General features: G+C 42.3%; 1 protein-coding gene across 2 annotated transcripts in view; it reads left to right on the top strand.

The window, feature by feature from the left end:
- Positions 1–25726, top strand: part of dqx1 (DEAQ box RNA-dependent ATPase 1) — a 164113-nt gene that overhangs the window by 18228 nt on the left and 120159 nt on the right. The window contains exons 1-2 of one of the 2 annotated variants that reach the window (XM_078554671.1): positions 6319–6466; positions 16907–17262. In XM_078554671.1, coding sequence (XP_078410797.1) covers positions 16948–17262 — 315 coding nt within the window. In that variant the 5' untranslated portion in view covers positions 6319–6466; positions 16907–16947. Of the gene's footprint in view, positions 1–6318; positions 6467–16906; positions 17263–25726 lie in introns of those variants that run through there. The other variant, XM_078554678.1, reaches the window with a different exon arrangement.

Raw genomic sequence — 25726 nt, 5'->3', positions numbered from 1 at the left:
CGCTATGTGCTCCCTGTGCAGGCGGGGGGGAGGGGGGTGTCCCTAAAATCGAGAGTGCGCTCTTTTGCGCATGCGCACGAAAGAGCACACTCATCTCCCTGAGGCTAAGTGCAGCCTCAGGGAGATCACCTCTACTTTTAAAAATATTAAAAATAGAGAAAAAAAAATCCCTCACACGTCCCCTCATGTGACAGTGTCACATGAGTTGGGACATGTTTATAATTTCCATAACAACGTTATTAAAATTTCTAAAACCCTACATGAAACCTCTTCCCGCCGCTGGATGAGGTTTCATGTTTTTTCTAGTTGCCGCCGGGTCTCCTGGCCGACCTGCCAACCTTAAGGTGGCTTGTCCTTTAATTGCTTAATTGATCCTGTCAATGGCCTCAATTGGCCATTGACAGGTTGGCGGGCCCGCAGCTGATTTTGCTGCGTCCCTGCCTTCCTGAAAATTTAAATGGGACGGGGTGACGTCAGGACTTCCGCCCGATGTCATCTCGCGTCATTTTACGTGTCGGCGAGCGGGCCCCTCCCCCGCTCGCCGACGGTAAAATCCTGCCCTTGAAGTCCATTACCATCCCCCTCACAGTTTACAATATGTCCAAGTTTTGTGTCATCTGCAAATTCTGAAATAAAGAAAAGCAGTGGTTCTAATATCGCCTCCTGTGGAAATCCACTATAAACTTTCCTCCAGTCTGGAAAATAACCATTTACCATTACTCTCTGTTTCCTGTCATTCAGCTAACTTTGTATCCATGCTTCTACTGGCTGTTGTATTCCATGGGCCTCAACTGACAAGCCCATTATGTAACACCATTGGAGATCTATGTACACTACATCAACCGCAATACCCCCATCAGCCCTCTCTGTTATCGCATCAAAAAAATTAATCAAGCTAATTAAACACAAATTTTCTTTAACAAACCCATGCTGGCTTTCTTCAATTAACACTTCTTGTCCAAGGGACCGTTAAGTTTGTCCCGAATTTTCATTTCTAAAAGTGTTCCCACCACTGAGGTTAAACTGACAGGCCTGTAGTTGCTGTGTTTATCCTTGCATCCTTTCTTGAATAAGGGTGCAGCATTTTCCATCCCCTGTTTGTTGGCTCCCAATCCCCCTCCCACATTCCCCCCCCACATCTAAGGACATTTGGAAGATTATGGCCAGTGCCTCTGCAATTTCCACCCTTATTTCCCTCAGCATCTCATCTGCTCTTAGTGACTTATAAATTTTAAGTCCAGCCAATCTTTCTAATGCCTCCGCTTTATCAGTTTTTACCCCATCAAGCATATCAATTATCTTCTTCTTCACTGTGACTTTGGCAGCAGCTTAGTCAATATTGTCAATCCTCCTCCTCTCCTTTCTTCTCTATCTTCCACGAACACTTTGTATCCAGGAATATTTAGTACTCAGTCCTGCCCTTTTTGATCTAGGTTTCCACTATCACCATGACATCATTTTTCTATGCAGTTATTTGCAGCCACAGCTTACCAACTATATTTACCACATTCCATACATTTATGTACATACACTATAAATGCAAATTAAATCTTCCTGTATTTCCTATTTTGATCTCTTAGGCTGACACCAATACCTTACTGCTTCTTACTCTAGTGCCATCTGTATCTCCCAATCCTTTGTGCACTTTGTTTATTCTGCCATTGCTACATCCTGTTCTCATCCCCGTGCCAAGTTAGTCTAAACACTCTCCAATGCCACTAGCAAACCACCCCTCAGAGGCATTGGTTCCAGCTCTGTTGAGGTGCAACCCGTCCAGTCCGTACAGGTCGCACCTTCCCCAGAACTGATCCCAATGTTGCAGGAATCTAAAGCCCTCCCTCCTCCACCATCCCGCCAGTTATGAGTTAAGTTGTGAGTTCAAGTCAACTCCAGAAACGAGAGTGCAGTACAGTACTGAGGGGGTGCTTTACTGTCGGAGCTGTTTTCTTTCAGAGCAGATGCTAATCCAAGGCCTGATCTGCTTTCTCAGATAAATTAGCCAATTAGGAAAGCAAATGGTATCATAATCTTCCCTTCAGTCTGTTTTCCAATCGGAGAGGCACAAAATGATATAGTTCGCACAAAGCCTTTCTCCAATCTTCTTCCCCTTAACAATTTTCTGCACACAGACAGACACAGACACACATGCACACAAACACACACACACACAAACTATCCAGTCCCTTTATTGTAAGGGGGTGCAGTATTAAAGTAAGGAGGTCTTACTGCAATTATATAGGGCTTTAGTAGGATTCAATTCTTTTGCCTTTCAGCATTGAACTTTAATTTGGCTAAGGAAGTAACTACCTACAGTAAAACTTGTAAATTTTGCATGGCTACATGTGTGTGAATGTGTGTCGCAGAAGGTCACGCGCAAGTTTACTTTTTAAAATATTTTTATATCTTTATCTGGGTGGGTTTTTAACTCACTGTTTAAAAATAAGGGGTCACCCATTTAAAGCAGAGATGAGGTGAAATTTTTTTCACCCAGAGGGTTGTGAGTCCTTGGAACTATCTTCCTGAAAAGGTGGTGGAAGCAGAGTCTTTGAATATTTTTCAGGCAGAGGTGGATAGATTCTTGGTAAGCCAGGGGGTGATAGGTCATTGGGGGTCGGTGGGTTGCAGATTTCAGGTTACTATCAGGTCAGCCATGATCTTATTAAATAAATGGCGGAGCAGGCTCGAGGGGCTTAATGGCCTACTCCTGCTCCTTGTTCATATGTTCACTTTTTGTTTTAAAACTCAAGAAAGCCTGTCAGACTTGTTTATTTACAATTAATACGTAAATGGTTAAATATAGACGTTGAGTAAATACCTTCATCCTTCTAAATCCTTCAAGAAATCTGTTACGGCCAACTTGGAGTGGTGCGATAGGGGAGTGGTATTTCACCCCTCCTCATGTGGCTGTAACAATTATAACAGCGCTTACAACAAATTAATAATTCGTATTTAAATGCAATTTTAACATAGTAAACATCACAACTCGCCTCATTATTGAACAAAAATTTGATACTAAGCCACATAAGGAGATATTAAGACAGATGACCAAAAGTGCAGTAAAGGAGGGGAAAGAATGAGAAAGGTAGCGAGTTTTAAGGAGGGAATTCCAGAGCTGGGGTGATTAGGAAGCTGTAGGCACAGCTACTAACAATGCAAAGCAATTAAAATGAGGGACGTTCAAGAGTGATGAGGATTAGAGGAACGCAGAGATCTCATAGGGTTGTAGAGCTGGAGGAGATTACAGAGATAGCAAGTGGAGCCAGGCCATGGAGAGATTCGGAAACAAGGATGAGAATTTTAAAACTGAGGCATTGCCACTGTAAGTCAGTGAGCACAGGAGTAATGCTTGAATGGAACTTGATGCAAGTTACAATTCGGGCAGCAGACTTTTGGAGGAGCTCGAGTTTATGGGGGATGGAAAACAGGAGGCTGGCCAAATGTGTAATGAAATACACTTCAAAGATATTCCATTGGCAAGTTCTTTCTTTTTAATCAGAAATGCTGACTATTGTCAGGTATACATACACACATCTTGATCTATGAAACTTCACAGCTAGAAGAGCTATGCTGCCTATTTATGTGTGAATCCCAATATCTCTGTACCTTCCTATGCTTCAAATACTTCCCCACATTCTTCTTAAAAATTGAGGTGATCTCTGCGGCTCCTTCAAACGCTTCCTGTAAGAAAGCATTTCATGCTCCGACAACCCATTGCACAAAGTGTCCTTCCTTTAAAGCTCATTTGTTTCTGTCAGCTCACAGACAAAGTGTACTGAACACTCATTTTGTCGTTCCCTCCCCATTTGCTCAGCTTACAGGTACCGAGTGTAAGAGACAACCTCTTCAGGCTCCTCCCCTTTTACCTGACATATGGACTGAGAGAGAGAGTGAGAGAGAGAGAGAGAGCTCCCCCTCAGTCTGCTTTCCAATTGCACAAAAAGATATAACTCATACTAACCCATTCTCCAATCTTCTACCCTTTAGCAATCTCTTGCACACAGAGAGATACACATACACACACACTATCCATTCCCTTCCTTTTTAACCTAATTTTTTAAAAAAATCTTCATTCAGATGGTTTGGGCATCACTGGCAAGTCCAGCATTGATTGCCCATCCTTAATTGCCTTTGAGGAGTTGCTGGTGAGCTACCTTGTTAAATCACAGCAGCCTGAAGGTACTCCCACAATGCTGTTAGGTTTAATTTTTTTTTGCTAGGCCATTTCAGAGGGCAGTTAAGAGTCAACCACTTTGCTGCGGACCCGATGTTTCATGTAGGCCAGATTGGATAAATACAGCAAAGTTCCTTCCCTAAGGGGACATTAATGAACCAAATGGGTTTTTACAACAAAAAAGGTAGTCTCATGGTTACCATTACTTATTTTTAATTCTATATTTAACTGAACTTAAATCCCACAGCTACCATGGTGGGATTTTAACTCACACCTCAGGGTTATTACTCTGGGTCATATGGATTATTAGGCCACTATCATAACTGCTATGCCAACATACATGATATTTGACTGATATAGAGGTACAAAGAAAAATGCAAAGATCGGAACACACTCATCCATTTTCCAATCCCCTTCCCATTAAATTGATTTATTATTGGCATATAGGCAATACAGGAGATAGACGCACACAGATTGCAGAGTTATGGGAAGAAGACTTGAGTGCGGGGACTAAATTGGATAGCTTTTTCAAAGAGCTGGCACAGGCAAGATGGGCCGATTGGCCTCCTTCGCAATCCTATTCTACAATTCTGTCATTTTTTTTTCCAATCCTTTTACCTTTCAATTCATTTCCTAAGGCAGAGAGATGGGGATACGCACACACTGGCTGAAGTGTCCTAGGAAGAAAGCTGGGTTTTGGGGACTACATTGGACAGCTCATTCGAAGGTCCAGCACAGCCCAAAGCCATTGAGCTGGTTCCATTCTCCCTCCCTCTCCTCTTAGGCCTGCAATTGTTTCCTCTCCGGATAATTAGCCAGTTCCCTTTTGAAAGCCACGATTGAATCTGTCTCCACCACAACTCTCAGGCAGTGCATTCCGGATCCTAATCACTCGCGGTGTAAAAAAAGTATTTTCTCCTGTTGCCTTTTACCAATCATGTTAAAGCTGTGTCCTCCAGCTCTTGCCCTTTGCTAATCCTCTCAGCTTTAAATTGATTCCCCGCACAGAGTAACGCACGGAGGTCCTTGACACAGTGGCTAGCATCCCTGCCTCTGGACCAGAAGCTCTTGGTTCATGGCGGAGGAAGATGTGTTCATTATGTGACTAAACAGGTTGATTAGCCACCTTCAAATCCTTCCAATACACACCAATGGCAGGTGATAAGGGCAGGAGAGATTACTGGTCACCTATATGATGGAGCAAAAGTTGGAGCCTCCGCCATCACTTTCCATAGCTCCAGGTTACAACCTGGATGTGGGGAAGATGGTGGTGCAGTGGTAATGCCACTGGACTTTTAATCCAGAGGCCCAGCCTAATGTTCTGGAGACATGGGTTCAAATCCCAAATAAAACTCTGGAATTGAAACTAACCTATATGGTTCACTAATGCCCTTAAGGGAAGACAATCTGGCCTACATGTGGCTCAAAACTGACAGTAATGTGATTGACTCTTAACTGCCCTCTGAAATGGCCTAGCAAGCACTCAGTTCAGGGGATGGGCAACAAATGCTGGCCAATGGTGCCCACATCCCATTAAACCATTTTTAAAAAAGTATGTTATCACCACAATTTGGAGTCCCTGAGTGAACTTTAACACAAGAGCTGACACACACATTCATCATAATACAGCCCCACTCCCCTTTAACCTGATTTCCTGTCCACAGACACAGCCCAGCCCCCTCCCCTTTAACCTGATTTCCTGTCGGCCCACAGGCAGGCCCCGCCCACCTTGCCCCCTTAATTTCAACATGGCGCCGCCGCCGCTGCAGACGTCGGTCGAGCTCGAGCCCGGGGCCGTTGATTTGGGACCAAGTTTAAGTTAATGGAAGAATTCAAATAATAAATTAAACCTCCAAAAGATAGAAAATTACAAAATCAAACGGACGGTACCGAGGGAGGAAGAGAGGAGAGGAGAGGAGAGGAGAGGAGGAAGAAGAGAACATAGACCCGGAGATAGAGGGAATAAAATAAAACAAATAAACCCTCGGCACCGGGGGCGGGGGAAATAAACATTTAAAATTATTATTATTAATAATAATAATTATTATTATTATCATGGACTTAATCAGTTGGTTAAATTCGGTTCAGGTGGAAATTAGTCAGTGTTTAGGGGGTGGGGGTGGAGGTGGAGCCCCAGTCTCAGTGTCTTTAAATATGAATATTTTATAATTAATATAAACTGTTCAAGAATTGATTTATAATTTTAAAAAAAAGAATCAAGCTCAGAGCGAGAGAGAGAGAGAGAAAGGGGAGGAAATCCTGTCCCTGGAATTCACCCTGGAAAGGCAGGAGCAGGTGAGACTATACAGCCTGGCAGCTCAGTGCCGGGCAGCTCTTTATCTTGTTTGTATTTTAAAGAACATTTCTATATATATATAAAATATATATGCATGGATTAATATAATGTTTTTTTTCTCAGTGCTGTCAGCTTTTTACATTGTATTTTAAACATTTATGCATATATAAATTATATAATTCTATACAATATATAATATATATATATATATATAAAGTTTTTCCCTCAGTGCCGGCAGCCTTTTATATTTGTATTTTAAAGATCATTACATATATAATCTATATAATATAGTGTGTGTATATATATATTTATATGTATTTATATAATATAGTGTGTGTATGTATATATTTATATATTTATATAATATAGTGTGTGTATATATATATTTATATATATTTATATAATATAGTGTGTGTATGTATATATTTATATTTATATATACTTATATATATTTATATTTATTTATATATTTAGATATACTTATATATTTATATGTATTTATATATAACATAATACAGGTCCTGTATCCTTTATCCGAGACCCTCAGGGCCGATTGCATTTTGGATTTCAGATCATTTTTGTTTTCAGATACTGCATATAAAGTTACATTATAATAACCTAAGCCTAGGCTAGCTACAGTCTAAAGTAAATAAAATGGCTAGAAAAGTAAGGTGTATCACTGAATAGTAAATACTGGGTACCTGTATTAAGTTTCCTTTTGACATGTTCAGCACAAAAATCACAAGGCAAACAATTAGACTTCATGCGCTAAAAGGTCCATGAGGTTCAAAAAAAAAAGCGCCTTTTTAATCATCTGGTATTTATCTGATTTTAAAGCTGTGCGAGTGAGTGAGTGCACGCACTGGAGTAAGAGTGTGTGTGTGTGGGTGCCCGTGTCAGGGACGGGTGATCTGTCTCACGTTCCCAAGATGAGGATCGATCTGTAGGGGAGACGGTACCTGTATTGGTACATCACCTACCACCGGCCATCGAGCCATCTCAAAGCACTTTAACGGTCTCCGACAGGCTTTTGAGGGCATGGCTGCCCATTGTAGGAAAGCAAGAACTTGCTTTTAGAAGGAGACAAGAAACAGAAGCAAGGGTAGACCATTCGGTGCCCTGAGCATCCTCTGCCATTCAGTATGATTGTGGCTGATCATTTATCTCGACTCCACTTTCCCACCTGATTCCCATATTCCTTGATTCCATCAGTATTCAAAAGTCTATTGATCTTGGCCTGGAATGTGCTCGATGTCTTAGTACCCAGAGCTCTCTGGGAGAGAGAATTCCAAAGATTCACAACCCACTGGCCGAAGACATCTTTCCTTTCATCACCCTCTGGACTTCCCAAATTGCTTTCAATACTTTTTAGAAGTCTAGTAGAGCTGTCATGTAGGAAATGTGGCAGCCATTTTGAGCATAGTAAGGCCCCACAAACAGCAATGCGGTAATGACCAGATAATCTGTTTTTAGTGATGTTGATTGAGGGATAAATATTGGACAGGAAACCAGGGAGAATTCTCTGGCCCTTCATTGAAATCGGGCAGTGGGATTTTTCATGGTAGGTGAAAGCAGATGTGGCATCAGTTTAACATCTCATCTAAAGGTGGCACCTGTGCCACTGCAGTGTTCCCTCAGTACTGCACTGGAATATTAGCCTTGATTTTGTACTTAAGATTCTGGCTTTTGAGGGAAGTTTTGTTGAAATATAAATCTATCCTGAGCGTGAAACTTGGTGATTTAATATTTAAATGATCAGGAAATTTAAAGGGGGAGTGGGGAGAAAGGCAGGTGTTCTGAATTCAGAAGCCTCTTGATCACTGTGACCTTGGTGTTGAGGGTGGGTGTGGGACATACATCCATAAATAAAATCACTGTGTGGGAAGGGTCTGTAAATGAAATGGCAATGTAAATTTAAATCAACCACTTGGTGTTAAAGTAGATGTCCCTTTTAGTATCATTGCATGTGGATGGCATAAGCTCAGTGGGTTGAATGACTTTTTCTTGCTCCAGATTAGAACCCCATGTCACGCAGTCCTTCATGAGGGACACCCTGTTCAACAAAACGTGTGCTTTTGTTTTTTTCTTGCAAAAATAGCCGTGAAAGGTTATTCCGGGCAGTGAGTGATGCAATGGTGTAAAATTTGTTGCAAACTCTCATCGGGTCACACACGTCGTGATGGGTGATGCAAGGCTGTTCCTGTTCAAAAAGCCCTCCCACCGCAGCAACCTTTCCAACATCAAAGTTTGCCAAAAGCTACTTTTGTTTGCTGGCAGTTTTGCAGCATTCTTTCAAAATACTGGCAATATTAAACAATTTGGATAGTGTGAAATGTCTTTTGGGAATAAACAGTGCACTTTTTTTATTTTAAAAAATGATATTGAATACAAATGAATGTATTCTATTTTTAATGGACACAGTATTGTCACAATGATTTCAGTGAAGTCTCCAGGTGAATATAGTTTTTAATCATTCGTAAGGTGTGGGCGTTGCTGACGCGGCCAGTTTTTATTGCCCATACCTTATTGCCCTTGAGAAAGTGGTGGTGAGCTGTCTTCTTGAACTGCTGCAGTCATGTGATGTAGGTACACCCACAGTGCTGTTAGGGAGGGAGTTCCAGGATTTTGGCCCAGTGACAGCGAAGGAACGGCGATATATTTCCCAGTCAGGATGGTGGGGAACTTGCAGCTAGTGGTATTGTCATGCTCCTGCTGTCCTTGTCCATCTAGGCAGTAGATGTCATGTGTTTGGGAGGTGCTGGTGAGGAAGCCTCGACGAGTTGCTACAGTACAGCTTATAGGTGAGTGAGAAACACCCAGCAGTCCACTTATGCATTGTGTAGGGTTGTGACTGGAGATAGTACTTTGATCTTTACTGGGATATAAAGTCTTACAACAAAGGACTTGGCTAAAAAACAACTTTGTATGATAAAGCACCTTATCATGCCTTAGAATGCTTATAGTGAATTGCTGTCATGTGCACCTATAAAATATACCTCAAAATGAAAAGAGTAAACTCTAGGGTAAATTTGGCTTGTGAGAATTATAATATTTGTGTTAGTTTTATTTTCTTACTGAGAGATAGTTTCCCCTAGCTTAGGAATCTAGAACACTGGGTCACAGCCTCAGGATAAGGACTGAGGTGAGAAGAAGTTTCTTTGCTCAAAGGGTTGTGAATCTTGGAATTCACTACCCTAAAGAGTTTGCGATGTTTCAGACTTGAATAAATTTAAGGCTGAGATAGACAGATTTTTGGCCTCTCAGAGAATTGAGGGATATGGGGTGCTGGAGGAAAGTGGAGTTGAGGCAGAAGATCAGCCATGATCATATTGAATGGCGAAGCAGGCTCGACGGGCTGTGAGATCTGTGCCAGCAACTTTTCTTTTTCGTTCATGGGTTGTGGGCATCACTGGCTAGGCCAGCATTTATTGCCCATCCCCAATTGCCCTTGTTTACAGGGCATTTAAAAATCAACTGCATTGCTGTGGGCCTCGAGTCACTTATAGGCCAGACCGGGTAAGGACATTAGTGAACCAGATGGGTTCTTACAACAATCGATAATGTCTCATGACTTTTAATTCCAGATTTTTATTGGATTCAAATTCCACCATCTGCTGTGGCAGGATTCAAACCCGGAGCATTACCCTGGGTCTCTCGAATATTAGTCCAACGACAATACCATTGCCTCCCCATCTGTTCTGTTCTTATATACTTACCAAAATGACTGGGTTAAATTTGACCTTGTGATCCTGGTCCATGTGGGTAAGCAGAATTATAGTGAGTTATTCTTGGATTTGTGAGGAGGGTGGCCACATGTCTGCTGGAAACTGCTGCATTTTTCTTATTCTGCACTTAATGATTGAAGCTCACAAAGTATTTTAAACATGTGATATAAATATGTACAAATGTCTTTATCATTGCTGAGCTATGACATATATGTCCACAAGTAACTCTGGCAGATAAAATTTCCTGTCAATTAACTGGTTAACCTCACTCCTCGAGCTTTACCATGATTTCACTCTAGGCTCCAAGCTCTCCTATAATTGTCCAACATATTTAAATAAGTGGAAATGACAACATTAGTAGTTATTTACAACTGATGTTTGTTGGATCTTGTATACAAATTGGCTGCCTCATTTCCTACAACAGTGTCCACACTTTTCGAAAGTATTTAATTGGCTGTGGGGCAATTTAGGGTCTGATGGTGAAAATTCCAACATGGATACTATCTGCATTGAGACAGCAACCATGTAGCACTTGGCACTAAGAAAATAGCTGAGACAAAGCAGATTCAACCCTCAAGTACAAAATGGTTAGTACATTTCATTCCAGGATATGCACCTGTTTCTGTTGGGTAATTTGCAAAAATGCTGTTCCATAGTTCCCCACTACTGAATATTGTGCAGAATTAGAAAGTTGTAGTGTGCAGGTGAACAATATTTTCCTTTATTTGCAGTATTCAAGTAGAATATAAATTGTACCCTGATGTAGCACTTGTTACCTTAAATAAGGTCAGGAGAAAATCAGCACCAAAATACCTCTATCTTTTGGTGACTGAGATTGATGATTATAAATCCGCAGTGTTTCTGGATCGCATTTGAAACTTCTTGCATTCGATGCCATGCTTCTTAAATTAGTTCCTACAATGCATAATGCTTGTTTAGAAAACATCTTTATCAGTAGTTTGGTATTATCTTATTCCTGCAATTAGTTTCTCCATCAGTTCCCTGACAAGTCAGGAATGTATAGAACTGAAAAATTCCCTTGCACATCATCTGATGAGTCCAAAGTTAACAGTACTACTAGCTGCTTTTCTTTCTTATTATTCTCTATTGTTCCATAAATCATAAGTCCCATCTGGGACCCTGTTGAATTTTGAACATTATCCACCTTCACACATTTACTATTTTCTGTGTGAAGTAAATATGCTTAAACTGCTTGTTCAACTTACGTCCAAGCCCCTATATATTTCAGTAGTAGGCACATTATACTGTAATGCTGAGTAAATAAAAAGCAGGATGTGCAGTTCATTAATGGGACAAAAGGTATTCTCTGATTGCTGTCTATAAGGGGCTATCTTGCATGAAATGAGCTTGAGCAGCCTCAAACTTGTTTGGTGGTGGGTATGATCTGACAGTGTAAAACTACCTTCAGTCATCCCTCATGTTCAATAAATTAATGTTCTCAGTGGGAGATGTCACCAGGTGGCTGATGTAGGAAACACAAAGTTTTAAGTTTTTTACCTAAGGAAGGAGTCTTAGAGGGAATACAATGAAGTTTTGACCTCTCATTCCCCGGATGAGGGTATTTTCCTATGGGGGTGGAGGGGATGGTTGGTGGAGAGTGAATAGACTATCACAGAATCACAGTGCAGAAGATGCCCTTCGGCCCATCAAGTCTGCACCGACACGTGAAAAACACCTGAACTACCTACCTAATCCCATTTACCAGCACTTGGCCCATAGCCTTGAATGTTATGACGTGCCAAGTGCTCATCCAGGTATGTTTTAAAGGACGTGAAGCAACCCGCCTCCACCATCCTCCCAGGCAGTGCATTCCAGACCGTCACCACCCTCTGGGTAAAAAGTTTTTCCTCACATCCCCCCTAAACCTCCTGCCCCTCACCTTGAACTTATGCCCCCTTGTGACTGACCCTTCAACTAAGGGCAACAGCTGCTCCCTATCCGCCCTGTCCATGCCCCTCATAATCTTGTACACCTCGATCAGGTTGCCACTCAGTCTTCTCTGCTCCAACGAAAAGAACCCAAGTCTATCCAACCTCTCTTCATAACTTAAATGTTTCCTCCCAGGCAATATCCTGGTGAATCTCCTCTGCACCCCCTCCAGTGCAATCACATCCTTCCAAAATGCAGCGACCAGAACTGCACACAGTACTCCATCTGTGGCCTCACCAAAGTTCTATACAACTCCAACATGACCTCCCTACTTTTGTAATCAGTGCCTCGATTGATAAAGGCAGGTGTCCCATATGCCTTTTTCACCACCCCACTAACATGCCCCTCTGCCTTCAGAGATCTATGGACACACACGCCAAGGTCCCTTTGTTCCTCAGAACTTCCTAATGCCATGCAGTTCATTGAATACTTCCTTGTCAAATTACTCCTTCCAAAGTGTATCACCTCACACTTTTCAGGGTTAAATTCCATCTGCCCATTTAACCATCCTGTCTATATCTTCCTGTAGCCCAAGACACTCAACCTCACTGTTAACCACCCGGCCAATCTTTATGTCATCCGCAAACTTACTAATCCTACCCCCCACATAGTCATCTATGTCATTTATATAAATGACAAATAATAGGGGACCCAGCACAGATCCCTGTGGTACGCCACTGGACACTGGCTTCCAGTCACTAAAGCATCCTTCTGTCATCACCCTCTGCCTTCTACAACTAAGCCGATTTTGAATCCACCTTATCAAATTACCCAGTATCCCATGTGCCTTTGCCTTCTTTATAAGTCTCCCATGTGGGACCTTGTCAAAGGCTTTGCTGAAATCCATATAAACTACATCAATTGCACTACCCTCATCTACACACCTGGTCAACCACATTAGCTGTTCTTCAGTCCTCTGGCACCTCCCCTGTGGCCAGAGGGGAATTAAAAATTTGGGACAGAGCCCCTGCAATCTCCTCCCTTGCCTTCCTCAGCAGTCTGGAACACAAATCATCCAGACCTGGAAGTTTTTCCACTTTTAAGCCTGTCAACACCTCCAATACCTTGTGTCTCCCTATTTCAATTTGCTTTAGAACCTCGCAGTCTCTCTCCCCGAGTTCGATACCTTCATCCTCATTCTCTTGGGTGAAGACGGACGTGAAGTATTCATTCAACACTCGAGCGATGTGCTCTGGCTCCACCCATAGATTGCCCCCTTGGTCCCTTACGGGCCCTACTCCTTCCCTGTTTATCCTCTTCCCATTGATATACTTATAGAATATCTTAGGATTTTCCCTATTTTTACCAGCCAGAGCTTTCTCATATCCCCTCTTTGCTCTCCTAATTGCTTTCTTAAGCTCCACCCTGCACTGTCTATACTCCACTAATGCCTCTGCTGATTTGCTTCCCTTGTACTTGCTAAAAGCCTCTCTTTTCCTTCTCATCGTAACCTGAATATCTCTGTAATCCATGGTTCTCTGGGCATTTACCCCTGCCTATCACCCTAGAGGGAACATGTTGAGCCTGTACCCTCCCCATTTCCTTTTTGAACAACCCCCATTGTTCCTCTGTAGATTTCCCCACAAGTAGTTGTTCCCAGTCTACCTTGGCCAGATCCTGCCTTATTTTACTAAAATCCACTCTCCCCCAAACCAAAACATTTTTTTGCAACTTGTCGATTTCTTTGTCCATAACAAACTTAAACTGTACCATGTTGTGGTCGCTATCACTAAAACGCTCACCCAGGACCGCCTCAGCCACCTGTCTGACTTCATTCCCCAGAATTAGGTCCAGCAATGCACCTTCCCTTGTTGCACCCTCTACATATTGACCTAAAAAGTTCTCCTGTACACATTTCAAGAAATCCACTCCATCCAAGCCCTTAACACTATGTCTATCCCAATTAATGTTGGGAAAGTTGAAATCACTATCGTTATTGTTTTTATACACCTCCACAAATTGTGCACATATTTGCTCCACAATTTCACACTGACTATCTGGGGGTTTATAATAAGCACCTAATAATGTGGTTGCCCCTTTTTTATTCCTAAGCTCTACCCACAAAGCTATATTCAATGCCCCCTACAAGATATCATCTCTACTGCAGTAACTGACTCCTTAACTAATAATGCAACGCCTCCTCCCCTTTTACCCCCTTCCCTGTCTCGCCTGAAGATTCTATATCCCAGAATGTTGAGCTGCCAATCCTGCCCTTCCCTCAACCACATCTCAGTGATGGCTACTATATCACAATTCCACATGTCAATCCTCACCCTTAACTCATCCGTTTTACCTGTAACACTCCTGGCATTAAAGTAGAGGCCATCCAGCCTTGCCTTACTCCCTTGAAGCTTACTGCAGCTGTACTCCCTCTGACTTGATTGTTTTACTGTATTATGATGTGTCCCTATTCTGCTAACTTTCTGTGTCCCCTTCCCCTGGCGAATTAGTTTAAACTCCTCCCAACAGCACTAGCAAACACAGCCGCAAGGATGTTAGTCCCGCTGTGGTTCAGAGTAGGCCGTCCCGCTTGTACAGGTCCCACGTTCCCCAGAAACAGTCCCAGTGATCCAGAAATCTAAAACCCTCCCTCCTGCACCAACTCTTAAGCTACGTATTCATCTGTGCTATTCTCCTATTTCTGAGCTTGCTAGCACGTGGCACTGGGAGTAATCCAGAGATTACAACCAGAGAGGTCTTGCTTTTTAGTCTACTTCCTAACTCCCTGAATTCTTAATGCAAGACCTCATCCCTCTTTCTACCTATATTTTTGGTACCAACATGCACCATGACCTCTGCCTTATCGTCCTCCCACTTCAGGATGCCCTGCAGCCGTTCAGTGACATCCCGGACCCTAGTACCGGGGAGGCAACATACCTTCATGGAGTCACGTTGATGGCCACAGTAGCGCCTATCTGTTCCCCTGGCTATAGAATCCCCTATTACTATTGCTCTTCCTCCCCTCCTGTACAGACAGGCTGCTTATGGTGCCAGAAGCTTGGCTCTGTCCGCGTTCCTTGGAGGAACCAGCGCCCTCATCAGCCTCCAAAATGGAATACCGATTTGCGAGCGGGACCCCAGGGGACTCCTGAACTACCTGCCTGTTTCTCTTGGACTGCCTGGTGGTCACCCATTCCCTTCCTTCCTCAAGTCCCTTCATCTTCTAGACCACCTCTCTAAACGTGCTATCCACAATGCTCTCAGACTCGCGGATGCTCCACAGTGTTCCCAGCCGCTGTTCCAGCTCTGAAACCCGAGCTTCCAGGAGCTGCAGCTGGGCACACTTCTTGCACACATGCTGGTCCTGGGCATTGGAAATGTCCCCAGCTTCCCACATGGAGTACACCACGGCTTTGAGCGCTCCTGCCATGACTTATCCCTTTAAATTAAACCTTTTAAGTCAATTACTCTAGGGCCCTTCTTTCCTGATCCTCGTTACTGCAGAGTACACAAACTGTAAACCACAAAAAGACCTTAAACTATAAGCAATTAAAGTAGTAAATACCTTACCCACTACTTACCAGTGATTCCTTTCCCTTGTAGCTTCTACTGCTGCAGCATGCTCTGAATGTTTGAGAAGTTGGATAGCATGGAAAAAATGCAAAGAGCACCTCGTCCCTATGCACCGAATTCCAACTTTGCACCAAATTCAGAATACCCACTCTGGCTGTGTCCCACTCACGATGTGCTCGCTGTCCTGTTCATGTGCAAGCATACTGTTGCATGCTTCCAGATAGTCCCTTTCTTAAATAGAGCTGACTTGACTCACCACTAGTTAAGCTTCAAATAGTAATTAACCCCTATTCAGGCCCTAATCAGGCTTCAGGTGATTGACAGTTAACTGTCACACAGTCAGCTGAGTCAACTACCTTACCAACCTTTTAACTAGACTACTGAACTTAGAAAAATTAAAGAGACTTACCAGTTCAATTCCCGCTTTGCACCAAATTCCGAATACCCCTCTGGCTGTGTCCCACTCAGGATGTGCTCGCTCTCCTGTTCGTGTGCAAGCTTATAATCCCGAGAGTTTTGAAGAACGAGATGAAATTTCATTGAAATGTATAAAATTCTTAGAGGGTTTGACAGGGTAAATGCTGACAGGCTGCCCCCGGCTGGAGAGTCTAGAACTAGGGGATCACAGTCTCAGGAAAAGAGGTCGACCATGTAGGAGGACTGAAATTTCTTCACTTGGAGAGTTGTGAATCTATGGAATTCTTCACCCCAGTCACTGAGTAAATTCAAGACAGAGCTCAATAGATTTTTGGGCTTGAGAGATATGGGGATGAGATAGAAAATTCTTATTGAATGGAAGAACAGACTGGAAAGACTGAATGGCCTACTGCTGCTCCTATTTCTCATGATATTATGAAACAAAAGCACCTGACTTGGCTGTGCTGGAATTTGATCAGAATCCAAACTTCTAGTCATTCTAGACTTGATTTTTATAAAGAAAAAGGAACTTTACTTTAAAAACTGTCTCGATAAATTCTGAACCATTGCTGAATTAACCCCTGGCTGAGAGAACAGGACTTGCCCAAACCACTGTATAAGGAGGTGGCAGAGATGGAGTTGTCAGCTGGGGGATCAGAGCAACTTTTGGTAATCCTCTTCTTGCTGCTTTCTGTTATTGGTTGATCGTACCTAGCCTTTGGCCACAGTTGAGATAAGGAAAGTCTAAGTGTGAGCTCTAGTTACATGGCTGTTTCATACTGTGTCACTTCTTCTGGCGGTCTTTAATTTCTCATTTCCCTTGTTTCTTTGCAGTTTTGAAGACAGCACTTGGATTGTAAAGGTGACTTAGCAAAATGGACATTGGCAGGATGGACAGCGAAGCTGATGGTAGTGGGCCAGCTGCTGACTCTATCTCAGTCTCCTCCCTAAAACTGAATGGTGATAACTCGGAGTTAGAGGATGACGAAGACGAGGGCTTGAACTGTGATAATGGTGATCTGGAAGTCAATCCTTTTGACGGATTACCTTTTTCCTCGCGGTACTACGAGCTACTAAAACGGAGAAAAGCTCTGCCAGTTTGGAGTATCAAGTACTACTTCATGGAAAGCCTTGTTAACAATAATGTGGTACTGGTTTCTGGCAAACTGGGATGTGGCAAAAGTACTCAGGTCAGTGCTAAACTGAGAAGTTTACCTTTAAAATGGGCAACATGTTGAAACTGAATCATTGAGTTAAACTTTCACAATTTTATTCTTAGTTACATAAATGTGATTCCTAGATTAACACAACACATGATTTACTTCATCTGTTCCTTTGTGACATGCCTCTAACTAGCCTGTTCATAACCAGATAGTTTCAGTCTGCCAACCTGAACAAGACACAAGATCATGAACTGAAGCATTTTGTTTATTCTTGCATTTTCCTCCCTTGTTCTCTTCTCTTTTGAAAGCAGTGATATTTGATGGCATACAGTTCCACCAGCGCTGACAGTCCCAACACTCGTCCAAATGGTCATCATTGTTGAGAGTCCAGGTTACTCAATCATGCCTGAAAGTCTGATGCATGAGAGGCCAGAATTGGAGGAAAAATGATATTTTGGTGGAGGGGTCCTCTTCCAAGCCAAAAATGATATTTTTGGCTTGGAGGAGGACTGTTGGGGACTGCTTGTAGTCCCAGTCCTAATCATTGCTGCTGCTAATGCTGCTGGGATTACAGAGTAGCTCTCTGATGTGGGACTTCCTCCTGAGTGAGGGTTGGAAGTCCTGTCTCCAGCCAATTAACATTCTTTAGCGCGTTAAATAGCTGTTGGGCAGCCAGTGTTGGAGGGAAAGTGTTCCCTGATGACTCTTCAGATGGCAGGGCGGGAAACCCTGCCATTCTGAAAAATCCTGCCTGATATGCTGAACAATGTTCTGACCAGTTGCCAAGGCAAGTCGCATTTCAGGATGTACAATACAGTTGCCAGGTTTTTTTTCTCCATCCAGTAGCTTTCTCCTCCACCCCCTCTCATGAAGTGCAGGACAAATGTTTCTTTTTTGACGTGGCTATAAAATAATTGAGCTGTTTGTTAAGTTACTTGTAATTAATTTTTATAGGCAAGTTTACAGCTCAAGGGTTATGGGGAAAAGGCAGGAAAGTGGAGTTGAGAATTATCAGAGCAGCCATGATCTCATTGAATGGTGGAGTAGACTTAATGGGCCGAATGGCCTACTTCTCCTACGTCTTATGGTCTTAAGACTAGTCCACCAGGAAAAATAATGCATGGAAGACTGCACGTATTTTAAGAGTGACCAACTTGAGTTAATCCCAATATGCGGACAGAGCAAGATCGGAAATACTGGAAGTGAGAACTTGACCTTAAATAGTGTTAATCTAATCTATTAATTTATAATTCAGATGTATTTGTGTTGTTGGAGAATATCAGGAATGGTTTATGGAAATCGTATTTGCAATTTTCTGTCAGTAATAGAGACTAAAATTTAATTCCTGATTGTTTAGTTTTAACATGACGTAGTAGAATGATTGGATGCAACAGTTGACTCGGACTTAATGGTTCCCAAAGTTGGGGTTTTCCTCACCTCATGTCTGATTCTGTGGTAGACTAATTGATAAAGATTAATTGTATGATTAGTCAACAATTATATTGTATCATGTAACTACCAGGATTGTAGAAGATGAACTAGATGCAACTTGGTCATTGTTTGTCTCGCAATTCCTGTGCTCCTAACCGAGGTTTAAGTTTACAAATACATTTTTATCAGAATTCCCTGGGTTATATTCCTTTTAAATATTATATGTTAGATTTTTGAGAGCACCTATTCCACACATATTGCCTGTGACAGAAATGGAGTGCATTAAGCAGAGAGGCACTTGTCGCAGCTTATAAAGCTTATGCTCACTTTTTTTAAACTATGGGCATATTCTACCCTGATTTCAGAAGATTATATGTTAGATAAATAAAATTTGGCCTATCCTAATTCGTTTCAACTATAATTCCTCTATTCCTCCATTAGAGCATGAAGCTATTTTCCAAATAATTCCAGGGTTTTTTTTATATCCACTCCCTTGCACACAAATTCATTCAGACTATTGTGTGAAAAGCTTCTTGTTGTGTCCCAGATATGCTCAAGTTTGTGCCTCTTGGAACTTGATGGAGTGAAGATGTGGGCCATTCCTGGGTGGAAAAGAGTAAAGGGTCTGTTGGGATAAAAGCATCAAATGTGGATGTGAGGAAGCGACTGAGCAGAGCAATGCTTGCAAAAGTATTGTTATGAATTCTGGGCCAAAGACAGTTAAGATTTCAAAAATGTAGCAGTGAGTTGCCTGGGTAAAGGTAGGAAGGATGGTTCTTTAGGTAATGTACCTAAAAATAAATATAATTTAAAGATAAAGTTAGTCCTAGAACCAGAATAAACAATGCCATGCAAAAATGGTTGGGGAAGAGTAATGTTTTCAGAGCAGTAGCATAAAGCTGCTTTTTCAACCTGCTGGTTGTTGGTTCTTTTAATCTATTATTTGGTTGTGGTGAGATGTATTTGTTTTAATTCTGCTGTGTTTTTTTTAGTTCCCTCACCCAAATTGGGGTCAGTAATGATACTGATAATGAACAGGAGATGATTAAGTGGCTTCTTTAATGCAATAAGATAGGTTTAGGTAAACATTATATTTTAATACAATATCTGGGACATAATAGTAATAATTCATTAAAGTAACAAAGGAACAGGAATAGACAATTCAGTCACAAGATATAGGAGTAATTGAATTTAAATTGCACCAGCTGCCATGGTGGGAATTGACCCCGTGTCCTCAGAGTATAAGCCTGAGCCTCGAGATTACTAGTCTACTGAAATTACCACTATGCCACCATCACCCCTTTCCAGTCCTTCAAGCCTATCCCACCATCCTGTTTGATCATGCACCTCAACTCTGTATAAGCTGTAAATTTCTTGGAGTTAGGAAGACAATATACATTGGTCAATGGTAAAGTTCCTTTAAACTATATGGACAGGACTTTTCGGATGGTGAGGTTTCCTGCCCCGCCACCTGAAGAGTCAGCAGGCTATGCATCCCCGCCAACACTGACTGCCCTGCAGTTATTTAACGTTCCAGGGTCCGTTAATTGGCTGGAGACAGGGCTCCTGCCCCTCATTCGAGATTGGTGGACTGGTCTGTGGTCTCAGCAGCGCCAGTATAGCAAAGGCCAGGATTGGGACTACAAGCAGTCTCAAGAAGTCTCAAGAGTTCTGGACCAACTAAGTGCGGGTGCCAAAGGCCAAAGCCTTGCTGGGTTACCCCCCTCCCCTTAATTCCTCTTGCCAGCCTCAAAATTGAAGCCAAGTGGGAAATGGTATTTTAGTGACCGCTTAAAGTGGGAAATGGTACTTTTAAGCGGTCACTAATTGCCCACTTAAGGGCCTCAATTGGAGCAAGGACAAGCCGGCTGGCCTAGACCTTGCCTGTCCCCTGTAAAATTGCGGGCAGATCCGGAGATGCAGGAGGGCAGTGGGAAAGCTATCGTGGAACTTTACAGGCCCCCCTGTGCTTGCAAAGCCGCTGGCGAGGGACTGTAAAATTCTGCGCTATGTCTTTCCAGTTTGCCCTGGCTGAAGCTTGTGCTTCAGCAGTGCCCACTCAGGTGCTTTAGATTTGTGTTTCATGTGGCTGAGCTGAACCTTGCAAATTATTTCATGCAGTAGCCTTGATTGTAGGTCACGTAAGAACATTTAAACTGGCTAGGTCAAAATATAAAATTCATTATTAAGAATCTAGATGCCTGAAAGCTTATCTATTGGGAGTGGAAGAATCTTGCCTACTTTTTATACTTCATGTAAGCGCCGACATGTCCAGTTAGAATGTGGAATGAAGCTCCCTCTGCTATAACTTCAGTAGCAGTACTGCACCAATGCCCCAAATGTGATACTAATCATAGTTGTAACCCTCCCAAAAGTCAGATTAGTACTTGTGGCCAAATTGAATTATTAATAAGGAAATTGAGGCCAAGAGGAGGTCATTAGACTTGCTGGTACAAGCTTTCTGCTAGAGTTACCCACTCTAACCTCTTCTCCTTGTTCTATACCTGGTAATACTTTTGCCCTTCAAAAGTTTATCTAATTCCTTCTTAAACATTGTAATTGACACATCTTTAATACTTACGACTGGAACATTCCATATTTATACCTAATATTCCTTAAAAAATGGTCTTTGCGCTCACCCTTTTCAGTACTAAACCTTAGCTTCTTCCCAAAATGGACTGGCAGTTCACTTATCAGTTATCAGACGTAAACTGCCATAATTTCCTTCCTCAATTTATGAATATTTTTGAAGAGTTCCATAAGATGTTGTTTAACCTTCTATGGTACCATGAATATAGCTATAAATGGTTAAGTCTGTCATCATCATAATTACATTCTCTCTTCCTTGGCCATGTCCAAATGAGACGGTGGCATAATGGTAATGTTACTAATGTAATCCAGAGGCCCAGGCTAATGCTGTGGGGACATGGGTTCAAATTCCACCAGAACAGCTGGTGGAATTTAGATTCAATTAATAAAAAAAAAAAATCAGGAACTGAAAGTTAGTCTCAGTAATGTTGACCATGAAACCAATCTATTGATTGTTTTTACGACAATAGACAATCTTGTTCACTAATGTCCTTTAGGGAAGGAAATCTGTTATCCTTACCTGGTCTGGCCTCCATGTGACTCCAGATCCACAGCAATGTGGTTAATTCGTAACTGCCCTCAGAAATGGCTTAGCAAGCCGCTCAGTTCAAAAGCAAATAGGGATAGGCAACAAATGCTGGCCTAGTCAGTGATGCCCGCATCCCATGAAAGAATAAAGAAAAAAATGTTATACTATTTCTATGCACCTAAAACTGCACACAGCAATCCATTTGCAGTCTAATTAGTACCTTGTTGGATTCATCATCACATTCATGTGTTCTTGTACTTACCCATTTCCCATGAGAGAAAAAACTCAGAATTAAATTTGCCCTTTTTATGGAATCTTATTTGAAATCCTATCTTTTAGCTGTATTTATACTTCTTTATACCATGTTGAATGTTCCATAAGAAATAGGAACAGGTGTAGACCATTCGGCCGCTCGAGCCTGCTCCACCATTCAATAAGATCATGGCTAATCTTGTGTTTCGATTTCGACATTCCCATCTAACCCCGCTAACCTTTGATTCCCTTGCTTAACAAGAATCTATCTACCTCTGCTTTAAAAATATTCAATGACCCTGCCCTCACCACCCCCTGAGACAGAGTTCCAAAGTCGCACAATCCTCTGAAAGAAAAGATTTCTTGTCATCTCTTTAGGGTATGTTTCCATTCTCTGATTTTCCTTGAATGTACTACAGTAGAATGGGACAATATTTGGTGGAGCTGGGGCATGTGGAGGATTTGATGATGAATTGCCAGCGTTCACCGATATTATCCCTGTGGAACTGGCTGTAACTTAAAAGTACAGGATAAGTGCAGAATAACATGGAAACCTGGAAGTTATGATCTGTCGCTTGGTTCCAGACACAGGCTACGCTCTGGAACTCCCAGAGCCAGCAATCATTGAAATCAGTTTCCTGCGCCCATGTCACTACTAGAAACCCTACAAAAAGTTACATCTTGTTTAATTGACTGGAAGTGAGATCTTAACTACAATGTGATTAATAAAATTTGATGAACAACAGAACTGGCCCTTTAAAAAAAATAATTTTACAATCGTGGAATGCTGTTAAATAATGAATTAGTAGATTTAAAAATCATTATTTTAAGTTATTTTTGAATATTTTAGTTTCTACCTTCAACCGTGTTAGGGGAGGCGGTGGCATAGTGGTATTGTCGCTAGACTAGTACTCCAGTTATCCAGGGTAATGTTCTGCGGGACCGGGTTCAAATCCCACCATGGCAAATGATGAAATTTAAATTCAATTAATGAAAACAAATATCAGGAACTGAAAGTTAGTCTCAGTAATGTTGACCATGAAACCAATGCAGATTGTCGTAAAAACAATCTTGTTCACTAATGCCCTTTAGGGAAGGAAATCTGCATGTGACTCCAGACCCACAGCAATGTGGTTGACTCTTAAATGCCTTCTCAAGGTGGGCAATAAATGCTGGCCCAGCCAGCGATGCCCACATCCCATGAACAAATAACAAAATAAAATCTTTAATTTGCTCTATGTAAAATGTTTTAAAGATGATTTTATTTTTGTGCTTTTTGTTTCCTGTTTTGGGGTCTGTCAAAATCTTTTAATGTAATTGGCTGATGATGTTACTGTAGCTCCATGTAAGAATATCCAGTAAAGAGCACTGTAATCAGTTGTAGAACCACTACATGCTAATAGAGGAGACTTCGTTCGAGGTCAGCGATGAATGGTTTTAGTTTGCCACTGACTCCACAATCCAGCCTTACATATTTATCTGTGTTCACCTATTTGTTTCATATTTCCCTAACCTCTCTGTCCTCTTGATTCTTCGCGGTTTATATTTGTTGCCTAATTTTGATGTAGACAATGTTAATATCATTCCCACTAGGTTCAAGTCTAGATCATTTGCATCTATGGAAACCAAGAGAAGGCCCAACTCGGATCCCTCAAATATAGCACTAGATATGCAGCTGCTCGGTACTTTCCAACCTTTAGCCTTCTGCCAACTTGCCTTGGGCCTTTGCCTTTCTGATAGGTCACTAAATGCTTTGTAAGACTCCAAAAGAATCACATTGACTACATTTCCCATGTCCATACACTTTCTAATCCCTCCAGAGAGGATGGTTTACTTTGAAGCTAATGCAAGACATTCATTTTGGGTGATTTTGCATTTGGCAGCTGTACTCTGCCCAGCAACTGAGCAGTTATATCCAGGCCAGTGAGAACAAAACCACTTTGATGGCCTGTAACTATCAACCTCTTGGTGGGGGTGGTTACCATTGACCAGAAACTGAACTCGTCTAGCCATATAAATACTGTGGCAACAAGAACAGGTCAGAGGCTAGAAATCATGTGACGAGTAGCTCACTTCCTGACTCTCCAAAGCCTGTCCACCATCTACAAGGCCCAAGTCAGGAGTGTGATGAAATACTCCCACCACTTGCCTGGATGAGTGCAGCTCCCACAACACTCAAGAAGCTTGAAATCATCCAGGGCAAAGCAGCCCACTTGATTGGCACCACATCCACAAACATTCACTCCTTCCACCACCGACGCACAGTAGCTGCAATGTGTACCATCTACAAGATGCACTGCAGGAATTCACCAAGGCTCCTTCGACAGCACCTTCCAAACCCACAACCGCTACCATCTAGAAGGACAATGGCTGCAGATACATGGGAACACCAACAGCTTGAAGTTCCCCTCCAAGTCACTCACCATCTTGACTTGGAAATATACCACTGTTCCTCACTGTCACTGAGTCAAAATCCTGGAACTCCCTTCCTAGCAGTACACCACATGGACTGCAGCGGTTCAAGAAGGCAGCTCACCACCACCTTCTCAAGGGCAGCTAGGGATTCACAATATATATTAATTATTTAGATGAGGGAATTAAATGTAATATCTCCAAATTTGCAGATGACACAAAGCTGGGTGGGAGGGTGAGCTGTGAGGAGGATGCAGAGATGCTTCAGTGTGATTTGGACAAGCTGAGTGAGTGGGCAAATGCATGGCAGATGCAGTATAATGTGGATAAATGTGAGGTTATCCATTTTGGTAGCAAAAATAGGAAGGCAGATTATTATCTGAATGGCTCTAAATTGAGAGAGGGGAATGTGCAACGAGACCTGGGTGTCCTTGTATACCAGTCGCTGAAGGTAAGCATGCAGGTGCAGCAGGCGGTAAAGAAGGCAAATGGTATGTTGGCCTTCATAGCCAGAGGATTCGAGTACAGCAACAGGGATGTCTTGCTGCAATTGTACAGGGCCTTGGTGAGACCACACCTGGAATATTGTGTGCGGTTTTGGTCTCCTTATCTGAGGAAGGACGTACTTGCTATAGAGGGAGTGCAGCGAAGGTTTACCTCTGATTCCTGGGATGGTGGGACTGACATCTGAGGAGAGATTGAGTCAATTAGGATTATATTCGCTGGAGTTCAGAAGAATAAGGGGGGATCTCATGGAAACCTATAAAATTCTAACAGGACTAGACAGGGTAGCTGCAGGAAGGATGTTCCCGATGGTGGGGGAGTCCAGAACCAGTGGTCACAGTCTGAGGATATGGAGTAGACCATTTAGGACTGAGATAAGGAGAAATTTCTTCACCCAGAGAGTGGTGAGCCTGTGGAATTCGCTACCACAGAAAGTAGTTGAGACCAAAACATTGTATGTTTTCAAGAAGGAGTTAGATATAGCTCTTGGGGCAAAAGGTGTCAAAGGATATGGGAGAAAGCGGGAGCAGGCTGTTGAGTTGGATGATCAGCCATGATCATAATGAATGGTGGAGCAGGCTCGAAGGGCTGAATGGCCTACTCTTGCTCTTAGTTACTATGTTTTTATGATGGGCAATAAATGCTGGCCCAGCAAGCGAAGCCTACATGTGAATGAATATTACAAAAAACTGTCCTTCTGGAAAGGACCTTTTTAACAGCTGATTTTTTTTCCCTCGGGGGAGGCTGTGAAAACAATTGGTTTTGTTAGGTCTT

The sequence above is a fragment of the Cetorhinus maximus genome, chromosome 1, assembly GCF_964194155.1.
Source record: "Cetorhinus maximus chromosome 1, sCetMax3.hap1.1, whole genome shotgun sequence".
Lineage (NCBI taxonomy): Eukaryota > Metazoa > Chordata > Chondrichthyes > Lamniformes > Cetorhinidae > Cetorhinus > Cetorhinus maximus.
Note: the sequence above shows the minus strand (reverse complement) of the source record. Positions and strands in the feature narration are given on the sequence as shown.